Here is a 23,705-nt window from a genome sequence, read left to right as displayed (position 1 = left end):
TCACAAATTCACCTAGAAATGCCATTCAAATTTCATTTTGTAGATACGTCTGTGATCTCTTCGAAAGTGAAGACGGCTCGTCGATACCAGTTACGGTTTGTCCACAATTTGCCTCTAAGCGACCCAAAGTTTCTCATTTTTCTTCAAATTAGAGTGACAGCCGACCTCGGATCAGATCTGGGCACAACATTTCTTTCTCTCATCACTGTAAATGCTCTGAGTGAGGTACAGATATGAATCTCGGGACTATCGCAGAAGACACATTGCCCTCTCATATGCTCGAAACGCTTTTCGAATATGTATTACGGTTCCCGAACAAGAAGGATTTGTTTCCAATGCTTTTTTGTCAGTAAAACGTGTTTGCTCAAACACACTTGTGTGTTTGAGAGCTCAGAGCTCAGAGCTCACACCCTGCTGAGACCATTATTTACCATAGCAACGGAACTCAAGAGGCTATTGGCTGCTGATTTGGACTACGAATACGCATCGCTGTAGTTCTATCTATCCTCAGTTGAAACAGATCAGGACTGAGAACTGGCCTTTAGAACTAATTGCTATAATGGGCTGTATATAACTGATTTAACTCAGTAACTGTTACACATGGGATTAGTTTGGAACTTTAAAATTAAGCATATTGAAAATTTCAAAATAAAAGCCCTGAATATTTTTACATCATGTAATTGCTCTTTTTGGCTTTATTTGACTTTTTCATCCAAAGCACTGTTACACAATGGAATAGTTTGGCCCTCTGAAATGAAGCATACTGAAAATTTCAAAATAAAAGCCTTGAATATTTTTACATCATGTAATTGCTCTTTTTGGCTTTATATGACTTTTTCATTCAAAGTACTGTTACACATGGGATTAGTTCGGACCTTTAAAATGGAGCATAATAATAATTTCAAAATAAAAGCCTTGAATATTTTTACATCAGGTAATTGCTGTTTTTGGCTTTGTATGACTTTTTCATCCGAAGGACTATTACGCATGGGATTAGTTTGGAACTTTAAAATGAAGCATACTGAAAATTTCAAAATAAAAGCCCTGAATATTTTTACATGACGTAATTGCTCTTTTTGGCTTTATTTGACTTTTTCATCCAAAGCACTGTTACACATGGTATTAGTTTGGCCCTTTGAAATGAAGCTTAACAAAAATTTCAAAATAAAAGCCTTGAATATTTTTACATCATGTAATTGCTCTTTTTGGCTTTATTTGACTTTTTCATCCAAAGCACTGTTACACATGGTATTAGTTTGGCCCTTTGAAATGAAGCTTAACAAAAATTTCAAAATAAAAGCCTTGAATATTTTTACATGACGTAATTGCTCTTTTTGGCTTTATTTGACTTTTTCATCCAAAGCACTCTTACACGTGGTATTAGTTCAGAACTTTAAAATGAAGCATACTGAAAATTTCAAAATAAAAGCCTTGAATATTTTACATGAAGTAATTGCTCTTTTTGGCCGTATATGACTTTTTCATCCAAAGCCATGTTACACATGGGATTAGTTCGGAACTTTAAAATGGAGCATAATAATAATTTGAAAATAAAAGCCTTGAATATTTTTACATCAGGTAATTGCTGTTTTTGGCTTTATGTGACTTTTTCATCCAAAGCACTGTTACACGTGGTATTAGTTTGGCCCTCTGAAATGAAGCATACTGAAAATTTCAAAATAAAAGCCTTGAATATTTTTACATCATGTAATTGCTTTTTTTGGCCGTATATGACTTTTTCATCCACAGCACTGTTACACATGGGATTAGTTTGGAACTTTAAAATGGAGCATAATAATAATTTCAAAATAAAAGCCTTGAATATTTTTACATCATGCAATTGCTGTTTTTGGCTTTGTATGACTTTTTCATCCAAAGCACTGTTACACATGGTATTAGTTTGGCCCTTTGAAATGAAGATTAACAAAAATTTCAAAATAAAAGCCTTGAATATTTTGACATCATGTAATTGCTCTTTTTGGCTTTATTTGACTTTTTCATCCAAAGCACTGTTACACATGGTATTAGTTTGGCGCTTTGAAATGAAGCTTAACAAAAGTTTCAAAATAAAAGCCTTGAATATTTTTACATGACGTAATTGCTCTTTTTGGCTTTATTTGACTTTTTCATCCAAAGCACTGTTACACATGGTATTAGTTTGGCCCTTTTGAAATGAAGCATACTGAAAATTCCAAAATAAAAGCCTTGAATATTTTTACATCAGCTACTTGTGTTTTGAGCATTATACAACTATTTTAACCCAAGGACTATTACGCATGGGATTAGTTTGGCCCTTTGAAATGAAGCATACTGAAACTTCCAAAATAAAAGCCTCGACAACATTTTAAATCGTACCGAACGGTGCACGTCCGCCTCGCTTAACGTTCTTGCGGTTCTCCGCGTGCCACTGGTCACGTCGCGGCGTTCTTTGGCGTCGACGCCGATTTGTGGCGCGACGACGCCGGGCCCGAACCCCACGGGCGCGCCTTGGCAGGCCCCGGCTAAATTTCTTCCGAAATTTTCTAGTCTTCTTTATTTTTCTTTCGTAACCGTTAATGCGGCTCATACCGCTGGGTGCACACCTACAAATGAGGTATCAAAACGTGCAGAAAATTCACGCCATTCCAGCTATTACTTTTGGTGGGATTTGGGCTTAACGTGGCGACATAATTCGCAAAAAACTACGAAAAAACCCCCATTATAAGTCAATGGGAAAAATCCTAGAAATACCCTATTTTTGAGGATTTTCTGTGTCGTCACGAATTCACGTAGAAATGCCATTCAAATTTCATTTTGTAGATACGTCTGTGATCTCTTCGAAAGTGAAGACGGCTCGTCGATACCAGTTACGGTTTGTCCACAATTTGCCTCTAAGCGACCCAAACTTTCTCATTTTTCCTAAAGTTAGAGTGCGTCTCTGGCTGCTTAGAGTGAGAGATGAAGACAACTTTTTCAGCCCAAATCATTTTTGAAATCGCCATCACGCCCACAAATATCGCACGATTAGTATCAAAATCGGTCCTGACATTGATACGCCTGTCTGCTCCGGTAAAATGTTTTCGAAATTTATCTAGACCGTACGGTTTTCTGTCACGGTGCTTCAGAGCAAAGTCATGCGACAGGATTTTCTGAGGCTGTCTGAGGCTCTCTCCCATGTATTTGAATAGAATTTCAGATCTGGGCACAACATTTCTTTCTCTCATCGCTGTAAATGCTCTGAGTGAGGTACAGATATGAATCTCGGGACTATCGCAGAAGACACATAGGCCTCTGATACGCTTTAAACGCTTTTCGAATATGTATTACGGTTCCCAAACAGGAAGGATTTGTTTCCAATGCTTTTTTTCAGTAAAACGTGTTGGCTCAAACACACAATTGTGTGTTTGAGCATGTATGACTCACAGCTCACACCTGCTGAGACCATTATTTACCATGGCAACGGAACTCAAGAGGCTATTGGCTGGTGGTCAGGACTACAAATACGCATCGCTGTAGTTCTATCTATAGTGGAATACTCAGTTGAAACAGAGGTTGACTGAACTGGCCTTTAGAACTAATTGCTGCTATGGGCTGTATATAACTGATTTAACTCAGTAACTGTTACACATGGGATTAGTTTTGAACTTTAAAATTAAGCATATTGAAAATTTCACAATAAAAGCCCTGAATATTTTTACATGACGTAATTGCTCTTTTTGGCTTTATTTGACTTTTTTATCCAAAGCACTGTTACACGTGGTATTAGTTCAGAACTTTAAAATTAAGCATACTGAAAATTTCAAAATAAAAGCCTTGAATATTTTTACATCAGGTAATTGCTCTTTTTGGCTTTATTTGACTTTTTCATCCAAAGCACTGTTACACATGTGATTAGTTCGGAACTTTAAAATGGAGCATAATAATAATTTCAAAATAAAAGCCTTGAATATTTTTACATCATGTTATTGCTTTTTTTGGCTTTATTTGACTTTTTCATCCAAAGCACTGTTACAGGTGGTATTAGTTCGGAACTTTGAAATGAAGCATACTGAAAATTTCAAAATAAAAGCCTTGAATATTTTTACATCATGTCATTGCTCATTTTGGCTTTATTTGACTTTTTCATCCAAAGCACTGTTACACATGGTATTAGTTTGGCCCTTTGAAATGAAGCATACTGACAATTTCAAAATAAAAGCCTTGAATATTTTTACATCATGTTATTGCTCTTTTTGGCTTTATTTGACTTTTTCATCCAAAGCACTGTTACACATGGTATTAGTTTGGCCCTTTGAAATGAAGCATACTGAAAATTTAAAAATAAAAGCCTTGAATACTTTTACATGACGTAATTGCTCTTTTTGGCTTTATTTGACTTTTTCATCCAAAGCACTCTTACACGTGGTATTAGTTCAGAACTTTAAAATGAAGCATACTGAAAATTTCAAAATAAAATATTTTTACATCAGCTACTTGTGTTTTGAGCATTATATAACTATTTTAACCCAAGGACTATTACGCATGGGATTAGTTTGGCCCTTTGAAATGAAGTTTAACAAAACTTCCAAAATAAAAGCCTTGACAACATTTTAAATCGTACCGAATGGTGCGCGTCCGCCTCGCTTAACGTTCTTGCGGTTCTCCGCTTGCCACTGATTACGTTGCGGCGTTCTTTTAGCGTCGACACCAATTTGTGGCGCGACGACGCCGGGCCCGAACCCCACGGGCGCGCCTCGGCAGGCCCGGGCTAAATTTCTTCCGAAATTTTGTTTTTCTAGTTTAATCTGTTCTGCTGCAGCATTTAGATTACTGTATTTTAATGTTGAAACTATTTTTATGTTTATATGTATTTTAGAAAGAAATAAAGGTGTAACATTTCATTTAACATTAAAAGTTTTGAGTTTTCCTTTAGTGTATGTTGTGCCTTATCCTTGAACCCAGTAGATGGTGGTACTACAGTTATACTGGTTGTATCCACTGTGGTTCCTGTAACTGATGGGTTTCCGGTTCAAACTTCCCACATCCATCTCAGTTGTTGAGTCCTTGAGCAAGGCACCAAACCTGCCTTGCCTACTGTTAGTCAGAAGTCCGATGGCGCCCATTGCGTAGCAGCTTCTGTCAGTCTGCCCTAGGGCAGCTGGGCTACAATGTAGCTTACCACCATCAACATGTAAAGCACTTTGGCATCCTCTGCACTAGATAAATCGCTATACATACATTTACCATTGACTAAACACTTGCATTTTGTCTTTTTGTTGTGTTTTGTATTAAACTTGTCCTGTCTGACAGTGTGACACTCAGCATTGCCGAGTACCAAGGTTAAGCCCTAAAGACTTGCACAAGTGGACCATTATGGCTTCCCCCTGATATAATTACATGAAACTTTATTAGAAACTGCTTTGGGTTTATTTTATTAAATTGTAATGAGACGGAGAAGAAAGCTGGAGAGAAAAGAAAGGTGAGAAAAAAGTTTTATAGGAGCCCCCTCCTCTCACCCAACTTGATATAAAGGTGATCACAGAGAGGAGGGAGCCAGAGACCAAACCTGACAGACAGACCAGGCACACAGAGACAAGATCACATGTTCCCATTCTCATGTGTACACCCAGACATTCAAACCCATGTAGATAATGTCAAAATAAACAACAAAAATGGACGCCATACACCCACTTACATTTCTCATACATAGAGATTCAACAACCAACCAGAACCAGGACCACCAGCTTAGGAATCATTCAAACCAAACCCCTATCCCAAGTCACAAACCCAGCCTGCCAACCTAAGGATCCACCTAGTCCCAATGAAGAAGATCCAGCAGACATACAGCGCACCGGGTTGACTGAAAGAACCCCAACCCAAGAAATGGACCGACCAGCCAGCTCAGCGCAATATCCACAACAAGAATACCACCCACAGCCCTGAATCCCAGCCCAGCACCAGGCTGTGGCCACAGATAGGCTAGCAAAGCAATAAATCACAGCCCATACCAACACCAAGACAGACAGACAGCAAACGATACCAGACCCAAAAAAGGGGCCAATCAAAATGCAAACACCAGCCAACACAAGCACTTTCACCACTTCATACACAAATAAGCCAAAAACACAAGCCTCTCAACTTGCCGACTACACCACCAGTAGGAAGGATGCTACAGAAAAGCCAACGCACCAACCGTGAAAAAGGAAGCAGCCCCTCACAGGTCCATAAACATCCAAGCCGCCAAGTGATAAGTAAAAAAGCCAATCCTAACCTGGTACAAGACGATGGTTGTTGTGAAGTCCAACATAATGAGAGCTCAGCGACCCCAACCCTGACAGACCCACACAGAGACAGGCTCACACAGAGACTGCTGGATCATCCAGACACAGAACCACCACCACCCCACTGCGATCCACCTCACAACTGAGGACAAGACGTGGCATAAAGAGCCCAAAACCATGTTGAAAATTCACAGTGCAAACATGCAGTGCATGAACCGGCCCCAAATCCAGACTACATACTGAGCAGAACCCAAGTCTCAGGGTTCAGCCAGGATCCAGGGAAAATACGCCCCCAGAATCCCAAGACTACCCCAGGAACAATACGGCCACCATGCCAGTAACCCATCTCAAGCTGTAAGGAGCCCCAAACTCACCACATGCTGCCGCCAGAAGTCATTCACAGAGTCACTAATGTCCCTCCCCAGATGAGGGCCACAGACCCCAGATGCCCAAAACCTAGACCCGTACCAGCAACAATGTCCCACAGGACAGCCAGGTTCTCCAGAGTCGAGCAATTATGTGTATAAATCCAGATTTTCTTCTTTTAGACAAATAAAAAGAAAGCCATAAAAAATGTAATGTTGATATAAAGTTACATTTGTTAAAATCTGAGGGTTAAAGCATAATTTCTGTCATGAGGGGATTGATCCGCTTGACCCACATACAGAACAAACATGAAGCCGGTGAATCAGTTCAATACAGTTTATTTTGTCCAGAGAATTGAATGAAATGTGAATCTTGTCCCGGAGTCCACTGTATAGGATCGACTGCATCCTGGAGGAGGGAAAGGTGAATGGTGAGTCTGCGTTCTTGAATTGAGACTGAAGGAGAGGATTTAATTACTTACTTGATGAAATGCAGTTAACCTGCCAGGGAGGAAGAAGCGGTGGGGGCTGCTGGAGTCGAGGCTGCTTGTTGGTGGCGTGTGGAGTCTCAGAGTTTGGTGTAGATCGCTGGTGGAGGTGGTGTTGGAGGGCGGACAGGTAATCGAGCAAACGGTGACCAGAGGAGCGAGCCTTCGCCGATTCCCACACAGCAGACCGACCTGAACCGGATCTGGCATTCTGCTGACACATCTGGCAAACCTCTGGCATGGCAAATTGGATGTCAGCCAGACTCAGGAAAGATCTGGCAGTGATGGCACGGTTCACATGAGGCATGCCTCACCTGGGCCAGATCTGTCCAAGCCAAATACGGGTTAGTTACTGAAGTAGTCATGTCACCATGTGACAATTTATTTTGTCATAAATCATTTTAGGAAATCAGTTCTTAAACAAGGTTATAAAATTATAATATTTATAATTGATAGAAAAGTTATAATCAATTTATTCACCTCTGTTTATTAGCTCCAATTGAACATTTTCATTAATGGTTGTGCATTCTCAAACATATATACAATAAAATCTTTGATAGGTTTCTCTTTGAAACAAGATGATATTGCAACTTATGCTGTTATTTGTTTCAAATTATATTAACCAGTCTAACTCTAACTATGTAAAAGCTTTATGAAGAAATTTTAAAAAAGTTTTACTCTATGGAAAATGAAATATTCACTATAAATTAATTTTCATGCATTAATTTTTCTTGATTGTAGAAAATATGGTTGAATATTTTCTTCAATAATTTGTTGTGTCTTTTGTCTTAGTTATATTTTTCTCTGTTCTGCTGCAGCTGTTTTCTATTATAGATCACCATGTTTCTAATGCTGGAACTAATTTAACCTCCACACATAGATATATTATTAGTGTCTTAGAAAGTAAGTAGAACATTTGCCTTTCCTGTGAAAATGTCGTGTTAGTGCTGAATGTTACTGCTGAAAATTGTAGAAACATTTGAGTTCAACTGCAGAACACTTGCTGAAATGAAATGAGTAGAAGCAGCAGGAAAAAGTTAAACAGTGCAAATCTGTCAGCTAAATTGAATAACTTAAAATTACATCCAACATCCCTCCTGAAAACTTTAAATATGGCATAGTAATGCTTACAAAGGTAAAATATAAGGTCATATATTGAATAATTTCAGTATTAAAGAGAGTAATAGCATTTAACCCATCTAGTGCAGTAGAAAGAAACTACAGTATTATTTAAATACCGGTAGAAAATTCAAATAGATAAAACCGTTAAAAGTCATTTACACTCGACCACCAGCACCGCACAATTAAATGAACAAGCCGGTGCTGATCGGCTCTCAATAAGCCACAGGATGGGCGGAACCAGCAGTAACTCCGAACAAAGCAGCAGCGATCATTGTGGATATACGGAAACTATAGGAAAGGTTCTGATCTGGTGGAGTGAAGAAACTGTGAAACATGTTGCGGGATGTAGGAGATACGAATCAGAAGACAATATTAACTTTGAATTTGTGGAAAATTGGAATACTAATATTGTATTTGTTTTATTTAGATAAAGGGGAAGAAAATGTTTTACGTCTTTCAAAGAGAACTGGCACTGTATGAGAAATCTTTAGATGTGATGATCGTAAGATCCACAAGGTGGCGGTAATGCAATGACATGAATGAACGACAGTCATAAAATCCCAAAGAAGAAGAAGACGAAGAAGATTGGTTGGATGAAAAACTTACTTGGAAAAATCATATTCAAAAAGTAGTGAATAAATGTAAGAGAGTTTTAAATGTAATGAGGTGTTTGGTGGGAAGTGAATGGGGTGCTGAGAGGAAGGCATTGAAATCAATATATACTGGGTTAATAAGGTCTGTATTTGAATATGGAAGTATTGTATTTGGGTCAGCATCAGAAACACTATTAAAAAAATTAGATAGTATTCAGTATCAAGCCTTGAGGTTGTGTACAGGAGCAGTTAGAACAACTCCAACGTCAGCTTTGCTAATAGAAATGGGAGAGATGCCACTTAATCTCAGAAGAATACAGTTAAAGTCCAATTATTGGTGTAATTTAAAGGGCCATGATGGATATCATCCCTGTCAAGTCATTTTAAAATCTAGTTGGGAAAAAGAAAAGAAGAAATTAAATTCTTTTGGATGGGAGATAGAAAATGTTATAAAAGATTTTGGTTTATCTGATATAAACATTAGTCAAACAGTTCCTCTTTCACCAGTTTATCCGTCTCTATTTCATAATAATGTTGTTGATTTAACTTTGTTGGAGAAAAGGAAAGGAGAAAACATTTCAGATCCATATTTGGTTCAATCATATTTAGATAGTAAGTACTATGGATATGTCCAAGTTTTTACAGATGCATCTAAAAACTCAAATAGCAGTAATGGGGTAATAGTATGCTCTGATTCAAGTTCTTCATTATATTCATTAAAAAATAATCATGCTATTAGTAGACCGGATCTTTTATTAGAAATTCAGTTAACATATAGAATTCAAGTAATGGGGTTATTAGTTATATTTACATGGATACCATCACATATAGGAATAAGAGGGAATGAGTTGGCTGATAAATATGCAAAACAAGCTTCAAAATATAGTGATATTGATATATTAGTTCCATATAGTAGAGAAGAAATCAAATCTATTATTAAACAAAAGGTTAAGGAAAGATGACAGAGACAGTGGGAGGAAGATAGAAATGGTAGATGGCTATACACTATTCAAAGAAAAGTTGGTCCATTGAGGAGAACGGGACGAAATAGAAAAGAGGAAACAGTTATATCTAGGTTGCGTTTTGGACATACAAGGTTAAACAGTAATTTATTTAAAATAGGAAAACATCGAACTGGAAGTTGTGATTTTTGTGGTCAAGAAGAGACAGAAAAACATGTTTTGTTGTTCTGTACCAAATATTCTGTTGAGAGAAGGAAATTAGTTAGCCGGTTACAAGAAAATAAATTACAGTTAAATTTACAAGATATTTTGGGAAAAAATTCTAATTCTAAAGATATAAGTTATTTAATTAATTATCTTAAGAAAACAAAATTGATAGAAAAGATTTAAGTGTTGTTATTTTATTATTATTATTATTATTTTATTTATTTATTTATTTATTTATTTTTTTTTTTATTTTTTTTTTTTTTATTGTTTTGTTTGTTTTGTTTTGTTTTGAGGGGGGTGTATATAGTTAGCGTCCCGATCCACACTCCATTCCAGTAGATGGCGGTAATGCACCTGAAAGTTGTTTGCCAACCGCCATAAAACAAAAAGAAGAAGAAGAAGAAGAAGAAGAAGAAGAAGAAGAAGAAGAAGAAGACAAAGAAAATGGCGCATGGTCTGTTTGGTTGAATGTTCGACTGTTTCTCTAAACGAGTTTATCAACGAGCCGTTAACTGCTGCTGAAGAAACATTCACAGAGTTTAAAGAAATCATCGTCAAGTCGGAGGAAGAGATGGATGATCATCGCAGACTGCTGGATTTCTCCCGGAGGCCCCAGATAATCTTACACCGAATAGGTAGGAACCAGCAGCCTTTGGATGCAGGTTAAGGTCTAAATGTCTGCACCTTTCTGTTTGAGGATCATTTTAGTAAATGTTCTTTTCCCGTATAAATGTTTTGTTAACCGGTAAATGAACGCAGGAATCACAATTACGCTGTGAAAATGGCTCATATACACGAAGCTGAAGTTGGTTTCCGATTCGGGAAATGGCTAAAGGGTTATTCCACCTAATTTTTCACTAGCTTCCGCATCTTATTCGATTCTAGTTTAAAAACTACAACACCTGGACTCTTCAGACCTGAACTGGATTATTCTGCTCTAACAGCAGAATATTCAGAACCATGTTAGGGATTTGTGAAACCTTTTTCTAATTAGTTAAACTTCAATAAAGGTTGATTTCACCACTTTTTGGATCTCTTTCCCTAACATTGATTTAGATTATTCCACACAAGGTGGGAAAGACTCTTATTTATATGAAATTCTTTCACTCTGTCTAAAGTAAAATAGCTCCTGTTTTTGTTTTGAAGGTTTCATAAAGACCATGTGAGGAAGAAGTGGGGAATGTCTTTAAGGAGAGACGGATTCACTGCACTGATGAATCTCAGCTGCTGAATCTCTCTTAAGCTCCTCCTCGGCTGGAAAACATGAATAAAACCTATATAGATATTATGTATATACGCATGTCCATATAAATATGTGTAGTTTAGTGCATATTATTCAGCATTAATAATTACTTAAGCATCTTTATTTCTCTCTGATCGTATTATTTTGTTTTTGTGTATTTATATAAATATGTATTGATATTACTAAATAACATATTTCAAAAATTATGACTGGTTGTGTGCTTTGTAAAATAATCATAATACAGAAATATCAACACATTCTATTCTGACTCTATTCTGTTTTCCCCACTAAGAATAGTTAAATATGCTCAACCTTATATCAGTCATTCAAAAATACTTTAAAAATCATTTCCTTGTAAATGTTGCTAACCTTTTAATAAGGTTTACAGAAAAATTGGTAAATATCTGTTTAGTATTTAGCGAGTTATGATTGATAAATGCGCTGATACGTCATTGAGTCTGTTAAACATAAAGCTGAGTGGAACGGTCGACCGCTCCAAGATGGCCGCCTTAAATCTCTTCAGTAACAATAGGCAAGAGCGGTCCATGAGGCGTTTATTTATAGTTTATGGGGAAAAGGGGCACAATGACTATGGGCAAAGGTGCATTCATGGGCCCAATATGAGTGGGAATTTACAGTTTCTTTATTTTTACGCCGTTTTCAACTTATACACCAAACAGTTACATAGATAAAAGAAGTTCAATGTCCAAACAACTTGAAAATTGCTTTTATAGTTTATTTTTTCCTGTTTGACAAGCAAATAACAAAGATCAAACTTTTCATTAGTGATGTGTTGAGTAATGAAGCGGGTAAGACAGAGAACTCACCTAAACCTGAGCAGTTAAAGTTTTTATTTTTAAATAATAAATCGTTGTCCCTGGTGACATAGCGAGTAACAAGCCAATCACAACCCTCTTTTCTATTTGTTTCTAGTTTTCTTTTGGATCCAGCCATTGTTTCATACAACCAGATTAATCAGAATTTATGTATCAGAATCACAAACATTTTAAACTTGTTTATTCATTGTAAAGCTTCATGTTGTTTTCACGTTGCCTATTTTACATATATTGTCCAGTTGATGTCACAGTAGAGCAAATGAAGCACCGCGGTGCATCGGCTCATGAGTCGAATGATTGGATGGAGTTCCTCAGGGTTTCATGAAGCTGCATCTCACCATCACTACTTTTCATTGTTTCCTCTCCTGCTCTGGTCAAAACCCACAGGCCCAACCCAGTGCATGCTGGTCCTATACCAGTCCCTATACTTACAGAAAATGGACCCACAGTTCTTAATGTCTAACTTAGAAAAGTTAATAACAAAGGAACAAAAACTAAACAGCTATTAACCTACAAATAAACTCATGTTTATAAATAAACCATAAAGATATAAAGTGAACTAAAGTAAAATTTCAATATAATTCAAAGTAATAAAAATAAATAGTATCTTGAAATAATAAAATTTGCAGGTAAATATTAACAATAATCCCTACTACAATTAATTTTGTAATAAAATATTTTTTTTCATATCCGTTAATTTGAGAATTCCCCAAATGTCAGCTGGATATATCGACTGATCTGTATCTCTGTCTACGCTCTTGAGGTTTCAAGGTGTTTTTTTTTTTTTGTTCATTTCTGTCTTAAACGATGAACAATTACTCGTATTTACTTCAGAAAAGGTACCAATTACTCTTTCTCTGTTTTCTTGTCCAGATTCCCTGCAGTGTAACGTTTATAACCAGGAGAGGAGATCCACTCTGGACCAGGAGGAGTTAGAACCTCTGCAGGTGAAACAAGAACAGGAAGAGCCTGAAAATCATCAGATAAAAGAAGAGCAGGAGGATCTAAAACACCAGCAGATAAAAGTGGAAGAGAAAGAAGTTTACTGCAGTCAGGGTGAAGAACAGATTGAATTAAAACAGGAGACTGATACCTGCATGGTGGTTCCTGTTGATGAGCAAGCAGACCACACTGAATCAGAACCAAACAGGAACCAAGACATCTTCCAGGAAACTGCTGAAGCTGAGAACCAAAATCAGGAAAGAAGAAAACCTTTCTCATGTGTCATCTGTAAAAAGCGTTTGTCTTTCAAATCTGTTTTTGATGCTCACATGAAAACTCATACGGGTCAAAAGCCGTTTTCATGTGTGACCTGTTTAAAAAGTTTTATTCGAAAACGGGCTTTAACTCAGCACATGATGATTCATACTGGTGAAAAGCCGTTTTCATGTGTGACCTGTGGAAAAAGTTTTAGTCAAAAACAGCATTTAACTGGACACATGAGAACTCATACAGGTGAAAAGCCGTTTTCATGTGTGAACTGTGGAAAAAGTTTCGGTTATAAACTGGCTTTAACTCAGCACATGATGATTCACACTGGTGAAAAGCCATTTTCATGTGTGACCTGTGGAAAAGGTTTTAGTCAAAAACCGCATTTAACTAAGCACATGATGATTCACACTGGTGAAAAGCCGTTTTCATGTGTGACCTGTGGAAAAAGTTTTGGTTATAAACCAGCTTTAACTCAGCACATGATGATTCACACTGGTGAAAAGCCGTTTTCATGTGTGACCTGTGGAAAAGGTTTTAGTCACAAACAGGTTTTAACTCGGCACATGATGATTCACACTGGTGAAAAGCCGTTTTCATGTGTGACCTGTGGAGAAAGTTTTATTCGAAAACAGGATTTAACTCAGCACATGAGGATTCACACAGGTGAAAAGCCGTTTTCATGTGTGACCTGTGGAAAAAGTTTTATTCAAAAACAGCATTTAACTGGACACATGAGAACTCATACAGGTGAAAAGCCGTTTTCATGTGTGAACTGTGGAAAAAGTTTTGGTTATAAACTGGCTTTAACTCGGCACATGATGATTCACACTGGTGAAAAGCCGTTTTCATGTGTGAACTGTGGAAAAAGTTTCGGTTATAAACTGGCTTTAACTCGGCACATGATGATTCACACTGGTGAAAAGCCGTTTTCATGTGTGAACTGTGGAAAAAGTTTCGGTTATAAACTGGCTTTAACTCAGCACATGATGATTCACACTGGTGAAAAGCCGTTTTCATGTGTGACCTGTGGAAAAAGTTTTAGTCAAAAACCGCATTTAACTAAGCACATGATGATTCACACTGGTGAAAAGCCGTTTTCATGTGTGACCTGTGGAAAAAGTTTTGGTTATAAACCAGCTTTAACTCAGCACATGATGATTCACACTGGTGAAAAGCCGTTTTCATGTGTGACCTGTGGAAAAAGTTTTAGTCAAAAACCGCATTTAACTAAGCACATGAGGATTCACACTGGTGAAAAGCCGTTTTCATGTGTGACCTGTGGAAAAGGTTTTAGTCACAAACAGGTTTTAACTCGGCACATGATGATTCACACTGGTGAAAAGCCGTTTTCATGTGTGACCTGTGGAAAAAGTTTTATTCAAAAACAGCATTTAACTGGACACATGAGAACTCATACAGGTGAAAAGCCGTTTTCATGTGTGAACTGTGGAAAAAGTTTTGGTTATAAACTGGCTTTAACTCGGCACATGATTCACACTGGTGAAAAGCCGTTTTCATGTGTGAACTGTGGAGAAAGTTTTAGTCATAAACCGACTTTAACTCAGCACATGATGATTCACACTGGTGAAAAGCCGTTTTCATGTGTGACCTGTGGAGAAAGTTTTAGTCATAAACCGACTTTAACTCAGCACATGATGATTCACACTGGTGAAAAGCCGTTTTCATGTGTGACCTGTGGAAAAAGTTTTATTCGAAAACAGGATTTAACTCAGCACATGAGGATTCACACTGGTGAAAAGCCGTTTTCATGTGGAAATTGTGGAAAAAGTTTTTGTCAAAAACAAAGTTTAATTCGGCACATGAGGATTCACACTGGTGAAAAGCCGTTTTCATGTGTGAACTGTGGAGAAAGTTTTAGTCATAAACCGACTTTAACTCAGCACATGATGATTCACACTGGTGAAAAGCCGTTTTCATGTGTGACCTGTGGAGAAAGTTTTAGTCATAAACCGACTTTAACTCAGCACATGATGATTCACACTGGTGAAAAGCCGTTTTCATGTGTGACCTGTGGAAAAAGTTTTATTCGAAAACAGGATTTAACTCAGCACATGAGGATTCACACTGGTGAAAAGCCGTTTTCATGTGTGACCTGTTTAAAAAGTTTTAGTCATAAAAATAGTTTAACTAAGCACATGACGCGTCACACAGTTGAAAAGCTGTAGAAGTATGTTCCATAAATGTCCTATGTTGTATTTGTTAAATGTGATCATGTTGATCTTCACATTTGGATACTTAGAGATGTTCAACCATGACACATTTTCCTTCATTGATGTTTTATTTTTCTGGTATATTCTGTATCAAAAAACAATAATGATAAATTGTATGTTATTGTATTAACTTACTGTTTATGTCAAACTGCATGTTGTCTGTGTACAACATGAAGAGCAGAGGGCTCAGCACACAGCCCTGAGGAGTGCCAGTACTGATGCTGATAGATGAAGAGGCTTGGGGGCCCACTGACTATTTCATGCATTAACAGAGTTTGACCGGACATGGACTCCCTTCCAGAACATTCTCACATGATTGGACTTGAGGGATTGATTTGTATTATTCTGTACCATAGAGAGTGAGTGGGGTTTATTTTTGTAGTTTTTTAAATCAACAATAGAATGTACATAATGGTTGAGTGTTTTAAAAAAAAAATTCTACAAAACAGTATTTGTGTTAATTTTGTGTTTAATGTAAAATGAGATTGAATCTGATTTTATTTCTTTCAAATTATGTTAACCAGTTTTACTCTACCTAATTAAAATCTATTGAAATAAAAAAAATCATTTGTACTTTAAAGAAATGCAAAATTCACCGCAAACTAATTTTCATGCATTGATTGCACAAAGTACATGTAATTATTTTTAATATTTTGCTTTTTTCTCTTGTTTTAGCTGTAATATTTTGATCTGTTCTGCTGCAGCATTTAGATTACTGTATTTTAATGTTGAAACTATTTTTATGTTTATATATATTTTAGAAGGAAATAAACGTGTAACATTTCATTTAACATTAAAAGTTTTGAGTTTTCCTTTAGTGTATGTTGTGCCTGATCCTTGAACCCAGTAGATGGTGGTACTACAGCTATACTGGTTGTAGCCACTGTGGTTCCTGTAACTGATGGGTTGCCGGTTCAAACTTCCCACATCCATCTCAGTTGTTGAGTCCTTGAGCAAGGCACCAAACCTGCCTTGCCTGCTGTTAGTCAGAAGTCCGATGGCGCCCATTGTGTAGCAGCTTCTGTCAGTCTGCCCTAGGGCAGCTGGGCTACAATGTAGCTTACCACCATCAACATGTAAAGCACTTTGGCATCCTCTGCACTAGATAAATCGCTATACATACATTTACCATTGACTAAACACTTGCATTTTGTCTTTTTGTTGTGTTTTGTATTAAACTTGTCCTGTCTGACAGTGTGACACTCAGCATTGTCGAGTACCAAGGTTAAGCCCTAAAGACTTGCATAAGTGGACCATTATGGCTTCCCCCTGATATAATTACATGAAACTTTATTTGAAACTGCTTTGGGTTTATTTTATTAAATTGTAATGAGACGGAGAAGAAATCGGGAGAGAAAAGAAAGGTGAGAAAAAAGTTTTATAGGGGCCGCCTCCTCTCACCCAACTTGATATAAAGGTGATCACAGAGAGGAGGGAGCCAGAGACCAAACCTGACAGACAGACCAGGCACACAGAGACAAGATCACATGTTCCCATTCTCATGTGTACACCCAGACATTCAAACCCATGTAGACAATGTCAAAATAAACAAAACAAAAATGGACGCCATGCACCCAGTTGCATTTCTCATACATAGAGATCCAACAGCCAACCAGAACCAGGACAACCAGCTTAGGAATCATTCAAACCAAACCCCTATCCCAATTCCCAAACACAGCCTGCCAACCAAAGGATCCACCTAGTCCCAATGAAGAAGATCCAGCAGACATACAGCGCACCGGGTTGACTGACAGAACCCCAACCCAAGAAATGGACCGACCAGCCAGCTCAGCGCAATATCCAGAACAAGAATACCACCCACAGCCCTGAACCCCAGCCCAGCACCAGGCTGTGGCCACAGATAGGCTAGCAAAGCAATAAATCACACCCCATACCAACACCAAGACAAACAGACAGCAAATGATACCAGACCCAAAAAAAGGGGCCAATCAAAATGCAAACACCAGCCAACACAAGCACTTTCACCACTTCATACACAAATAAGCCAAAAACACAAGCCTCTCAACTTGCCGACTACACCACCAGTAGGAAGGATGCTACAGAAAAGCCAACGCACCAACTGTGAAAAAGGAAGCAGCCCCTCACAGGTCCATAAACATCCCAGCCGCCAAGTGATAAGTAAAAAAGCCAATCCTAACCTGGTACAACCTGGTTTTCATGCATTGATTTTTCTTGATTGTAGAAAATATGGTTGAATATTTTCTTCAATAATTTGTTGTGTCTTTTGTCTTAGTTATATTTTTCTCTGTTCTGCTGCAGCTGTTTTCTATTATAGATCACCATGTTTCTAATGCTGGAACTAATTTAACCTCCACACATAGATATATTATTAGTGTCTTAGAAAGTAAGTAGAACATTTGCCTTTCCTGTGAAAATGTCGTGTTAGTGCTGAATGTTGCTGCTGAAAATTGTAGAAACATTTGAGTTCAACTGCAGAACACTTGCTGAAATGAAATGAGTAGAAGCAGCAGAAAAAAGTTAAACAGTGCAAACCTGTCAGCTAAACTGAATAATTTAAAATCAGTACCAACAACCCTGCTTAAAACTTTAAATGTTGCACAGAAATGCTTGCAAATTAAAGTATAAGGTCATATATTGAATAATTTCAGTATTAAAGAGAGTAATAGCATTTAACCCATCTAGTGCAGTAGAAAGAGTGTATAAACTAACATTAGCTAAATAAATATTAGTGAGGCAATCGATGGTAAAAATACACAATTATTTAGTTTGTTGCCAACAACGCTACCTGGGATTCCACCCAGGATTTGATTTAGGGCACAGGAACGTTTTTGCAATAGACGCTGTTTCAAAGTTATAAAAATTTATTAAAATAAAAGCAGTAAAATTAAATAATACCTCTATGTAGATAAGAAGGAGTTAGAAAAACTAAGCTGAGTTGCCGAGGCTTGGCGGTAGGTGCTGACAGGTTCTGGATCGGAGGCTCCCGAGCAAAGAATCACCAAACACCGTGACGTCACAAACACTCGTTGGATTTTCCTCCATCGATTTATGTTGATCACAGGACAGCCACAGCAACAGGGGGCGCCACCATCTGGGCCAAACGCACCACCTTCAATCCTGAGAGCTAAAAAATAAATAATTACAAACTATTATTAAAATACCGGTAGAAAATTCAAGTAGAAAAACCCGTTAAACGTCCTTTCCACTCGACCACCAGCACCGCACATTTAAATGAACGTGATGATCGTAAGATCCACAAGGTGGCGGTAATGCAATGACATGAATGAACGACAGTCATAAAATCCCAAAGAAGAAGAAGAAGAAGACAAAGAAAATGGCGCATGGTCTGTTTGGTTGAATGTTCGACTGTTTCTCTAAACGAGTTTATCAACGAGCCGTTAACTGCTGCTGAAGAAACATTCACAGAGTTAAAAGAAATCATCGTCAAGTCGGAGGAAGAGATGGATGATCATCGCAGACTGCTGGATTTCTCCCGGAGGCCCCAGATAATCTTACACCGAATAGGTAGGAACCACCAGCGTTTGGATGCAGGTTAAGGTCTAAATGTCTGCACCTTTCTGTATGAGGATCATTTTAGTAAATGTTCTTTTCCCGTATAAATGTTTTGTTAACCGGTAAATGAACGCAGGAATCACAATTACGCTGTGAAAATGGCTTATTGATGTAGAAATAAAATGACCTTTTATGGCTTTTCCTCCTTTAACTAATCAAACTTACTTTTGAAAACAGGAGAAATGTGAACAATGCAGCGCAAGGTTAGTAAAGCAAACAGCATGAAACAATAATAGTGTGTTAGTAGCTGTAAAATGTAATAATTTGTAATAAATAAATTGTAGTGGCGATTGTTTGTCAAACCAAACATCCTATAAAAGTTCAGTCAACAAGCCACTGCTGCACTGAGGTGATGCTTCGTACGAAGGTAAAAGATGTTCAATGTTAAAAAAACTTGAAGATTGCTTTTATAGTTTATTTTTTCAGTTTGACAAGCAAATAACAAAGATCAAACTTTACATTAATGATGTGTTGAGTAATGAAGCGGGTAAGACAGAGAACTCACCTAAACCTGAGCAGTTAAAGTTTTTATTTTTTAGTAATAAATCGTTGTCCCTGGTGACATAGCGAGTAACAAGCCAATCACAACCCTCTTTTCTATTTGTTTCTAGTTTTCTTTTGGATCCAGCCATTGTTTCATACAACCAGATTAATCAGAATTTATGTATCAGAATCACAAACATCTTTTACTTGTTTATTCATTGTAAAGCTTCATGTTGTTTTCACGTTGCCTATTTGGGGCCTGCCCATAGCAATGCATAGGGATGCAATCTCTATGCATTGCATGGCAGGCACCTATTGTTCTACACCTCAAAATAACTGCTGCTTAGACTCAAAATAGACAGAATTTTGTCTGCCTCTCTGAGCTGCTCTTTAGAACCACAGTGATGGCAGAATGTCAGAACTACAGACATGGTGAAACAACTGCTATAAACTCATTGCATCTCTGAATAGTGATGCCCCACATGCTACTGACAGCATTCACATTGAATACACATTGAATTAGTACGGCCATTTAATATGAAGCTTACTGAAGATTTCAAAATAAAAGCCTTAATATTCTTCTAAGGTTAGTGCACTACCATCGGCAGTGAAATAATGTTAGCCTGCATTATCTTTGCTAATATCTTTGCTGCATTAGTCTTTTAGCTTAAATAAGCTATTAGCTAATTTTCTTACTTATTAGCCATGTTTAGTATACCGAATGGAGTAAATAAAGTACAGACAACATGCTAGTGATGCCCCACATGCTACTGACAGCATTCATGCTAACATTAGCATTTTGGCTAATTTCAGCTGATACACTTACTTTATCATACTGAATGGTGCAAATACATGTTAGTAAACATTCTGGTCATTCTCCTCATATGATTGCAGCTTTCTTTAGCATTGATGCTAATTTTTAGCATCAGAACGCTGGGTCCAAACCGACGGGCACACTTTGGCAGGCCCCGGTTAAATTTCTTCAGGAATTTCCTATTTTACATATATTGTCCAGTTGATGTCACAGTAGAGCAAATGAAGCACCGTGGTGCATCGGCTCATGAGTCGAATGATTGGATGGAGTTCCTCAGGGCTTCATGAAGCTGCATCTCACCATCACTACTTTTCATTGTTTCCTTTCCTGCTCTGGTCAAAACCCACAGGCCCAACCCAGTGCATGCTGGTCCTATACCAGTCCCTATACTTACAGAAAATGGACCCACAGTTCTTAATGTCTAACTTACAAAAGTAAATAACAAACACAAAGCAACAAAAACTAAACAATTATTAACCTACAAATAAACTCTGTAAATAAACCCCAAAATATAAAGTGAACTAAAATCAAATTTGAATACAAATAAAAGTAATGATAGTTCCAAATTAAGTAATATCTTGAAATAATTAAATTTACTCGTAAATATTAACAACATTGGCAACTATTATTAATTTTGTAATAAATAAAAAATATTTAATATCCGTTGATTTGAGAATTCTCCAATTGTCAGCTGGATTTGTCGCCTGATTTGTCTCTCTGTCTACGCTCTTAAATTTTTCGGTTCGGGTTTTTTCATTTTTTTCATTTCTGTCGTAAACAATGAACGATTTCTCCCATTTACTTCAATAAAATAACGATTGCTTTTGTAATCTGTTTTCTTGTCCAGATTGCCTGCAGTGTAACATTTATTACCTGGAGAGGAGATCCAATCTGGACCAGGAGGAGTTGGAACCTCTGCAGGTGAAACAAGAACAGGAAGAGCCTGAAGATCATCAGATAAAAGAAGAGCAGGAGGATCTAAAACACCAGCAAATTAAAGTGGAAGAGAAAGAAGTTTACTGCAGTCAGGGTGAAGAACAGATTGAATTAAAACAGGAGACTGATACCTGCATGGTGGTTCCTGTTGATGAGCAAACAGACCACACTGAATCAGAACCAAACAGGAACCAAGACATCTTCCAGGAAGCTGCTGAAGCTGAGAAACAAAATCAGGAAAGAAGAAAACCTTTCTCATGTGTCATCTGTAAAAAGCGTTTGACTTTCAAATCTGTTTTTGATGCTCATATGAGAACTCATACGGGTGAAAAGCTGTTTACATGTGTGAACTGTGGGAAAAGTTTTATTCGAAAACATGATTTAACTCGTCATGTGATGATTCACACTGGTGAAAAGCCGTTTTCATGTGTGACCTGTGGGAAAAGTTTTAATCGAAAACAGAGTTTAACTGAGCACATGATGATTCATACTGGTGAAAAGCCGTTTTCATGTGTGACCTGTGGGAAAAGTTTTATTCAAAAACTGCATTTAACTCGGCACATGAGGATTCACACTGATGAAAAACCATTTTCATGTGTGAACTATGGAAAAAGTTTTACTCAAAAACATGGTTTAACACATCATGTCATGATTCACACTGGTGAAAAGCCGTTTTCTTGTGTGACCTGTGGAAAAAGTTTTCTTCAAAAACAGCATTTAACTCGGCACATCATGACTCACACTGGTAAAAAGCCGTTTTCATGTGCGACCTGTGGAAAAGGTTTTGTTGAAAAACATAATTTAACTCGTCACATGATGATTCACACTGATGAAAAGCCGTTTTTATGTGTGAACTGCGGAAAAGGTTTTAGTGAAAAACAGAATTTAACTCGTCACATGATGATTCACACAGGTGAAAAGCCGTTTTTATGTGTGACCTGTGGAAAAAGTTTTAGTCATAAACAGCAGTTAATTCAGCACATGATGATTCACACTGGTGAAAAGCCGTTTTCATGTGTGACCTGTGGAAAAAGTTTTAATCATAAACCGACTTTAACTCAGCACATGAGAATTCACACCGGTGAAAAGCCGTTTTCATGTGTGAATTGTGGAAAATGTTTTATTCAAAAATCTAATTTAACTACGCATATGATGATTCACACTGGTGAAAAGCCGTTTTCATGTGTGAACTGTGGAAAAAGTTTTGGTGAAAAACGGAATTTAACTCGGCACATGATGATTCACACTGGTGAAAAGCCGTTTTCATGTGTGACCTGTGGGAAAAGTTTTTGTCAAAAAAAGCATTTAACTCTGCACTTGAGGATTCACTCTGGTGAAAAACCATTTACATGTGTGAACTGTGGAAAAAGTTATAGTCATAAACATAATTTAACTCAGCACATGACGCGTCACACAGTTGAAAAGCTGTAGAAGTATGTTCCATAAATGTCCTGCATTGTATTTGTTAAATGTGATCATTTTGATCTTCATATTTGGATACTTAGAGGTGTTCAACCATGACACATTTTCCTTCATTGTTTTATTTTTCTGGTATATTCTGTATAAAAAAACAATAATGATAAACTGTATGCTATTGTATTAACATACTGTTTATGTCAAACTGTATGTTGTGTGTGTACAACATGAAGAGCAGAGGGCTCAGCACACAGCCCTGAGGAGTGCCAGTACTGATGCTGATAGATGAAGAGGCTTGGGGGCCCACTGACTATTTCATGCATTAACTGAGTTTGACCGGACATGGACTCCCTTCCAGAACATTCTCACATGATTGGACTTGAGGGATTGATTTGTATTATTCTGTACCATAGAGAGTGAGTGGGGTTTATTTTTGTAGTTTTTTAAATCAACAATAGAATGGTTGAGTGTTTTAAAAAAATCTACAAAACAGTATTTGTGTTAATTTTGTGTTTAATGTAAAATGAGATTGAATCTGATTTCATTTCTTTCAAATTATGTTAACCAGTTTTACTCTACCTAATTAAAATCTATTCAAATAAAAAAAAAATCTTTTGTACTTTAAAGAAATGCAAAATTCACCGCAAACTAATTTTCATGCATTGATTGCACAAAGTACATGTAATTATTTTTAATATTTTGCTTTTTTCTCTTGTTTTAGCTGTAATATTTTAATCTGTTCTGCTGCAGCATTTAGATTACTGTATTTTAATGTTGAAACTATTTTTATGTTTATATGTATTTTAGAAAGAAATAAACATGTAACATTTCATTTAACATTAAAGTTTTGAGTTTTCCTTTAGTGTATGTTGTGCCTTATCCTTGAACCCAGTAGATGGTGGTACTACAGCTATACTGGTTGTAGCCTCTGTGGTTCCTGTAACTGATGGGTTTCTGGTTCAAACTTCCCACATCCATCTCAGTTGTTGAGTCCTTGAGCAAG

The 23,705-nt window shown here is 37.2% G+C and overlaps 1 protein-coding gene across 10 annotated transcripts; it reads left to right on the top strand.

Moving 5' to 3' along the window:
* Window positions 1-13,247: 13,247 nt before the first annotated feature.
* LOC106700433 (gastrula zinc finger protein XlCGF57.1-like) lies at window positions 13,248-22,845 on the top strand. Of its 10 annotated transcripts, none has more exons than XM_023344616.1 (3): window positions 13,248-14,560; window positions 14,885-15,187; window positions 22,200-22,845. In XM_023344616.1, exons 1-3 carry the CDS (start codon window positions 13,327-13,329, stop codon window positions 22,715-22,717), a joined length of 2,055 nt encoding a protein of 684 aa, XP_023200384.1. In that variant the 5' UTR covers window positions 13,248-13,326; the 3' UTR covers window positions 22,718-22,845. The 10 variants fall into 10 exon arrangements, with proteins under 10 accessions (XP_023200384.1, XP_023200387.1, XP_023200388.1 ...); XM_023344619.1 differs by lacking the exon at window positions 14,885-15,187 and adding an exon at window positions 14,656-14,722 and having other exon boundaries at window positions 13,248-14,571; window positions 22,152-22,845; XM_023344614.1 differs by having other exon boundaries at window positions 13,732-14,554; window positions 14,801-15,271.
* The last annotated feature ends 860 nt before the right edge of the window (window positions 22,846-23,705 follow it).

The sequence above is a fragment of the Xiphophorus maculatus genome, chromosome 13 (assembly GCF_002775205.1).
Source record: "Xiphophorus maculatus strain JP 163 A chromosome 13, X_maculatus-5.0-male, whole genome shotgun sequence".
NCBI lineage: Eukaryota > Metazoa > Chordata > Actinopteri > Cyprinodontiformes > Poeciliidae > Xiphophorus > Xiphophorus maculatus.
The sequence above is the reverse complement of the archived record's forward strand: the minus strand, read 5'-3'. Positions and strand labels throughout refer to the sequence as shown.

What these genes read in the sequence shown, in the direction of transcription:
- LOC106700433 (XM_023344612.1), top strand. Translation starts at nt 13,747, where the DNA reads ATGATGATTCACACTGGTGAAAAGCCGTTTTCATGTGTGACCTGTGGA. An exon ending in ATGTGTGACCTGTGGAGAAA is followed by an intron (nt 15,224 to 22,067) that starts GTTTTAGTCATA and finishes CCTGTGGAAAAG; the next exon opens with GTTTTGTTGAAAAACATAAT.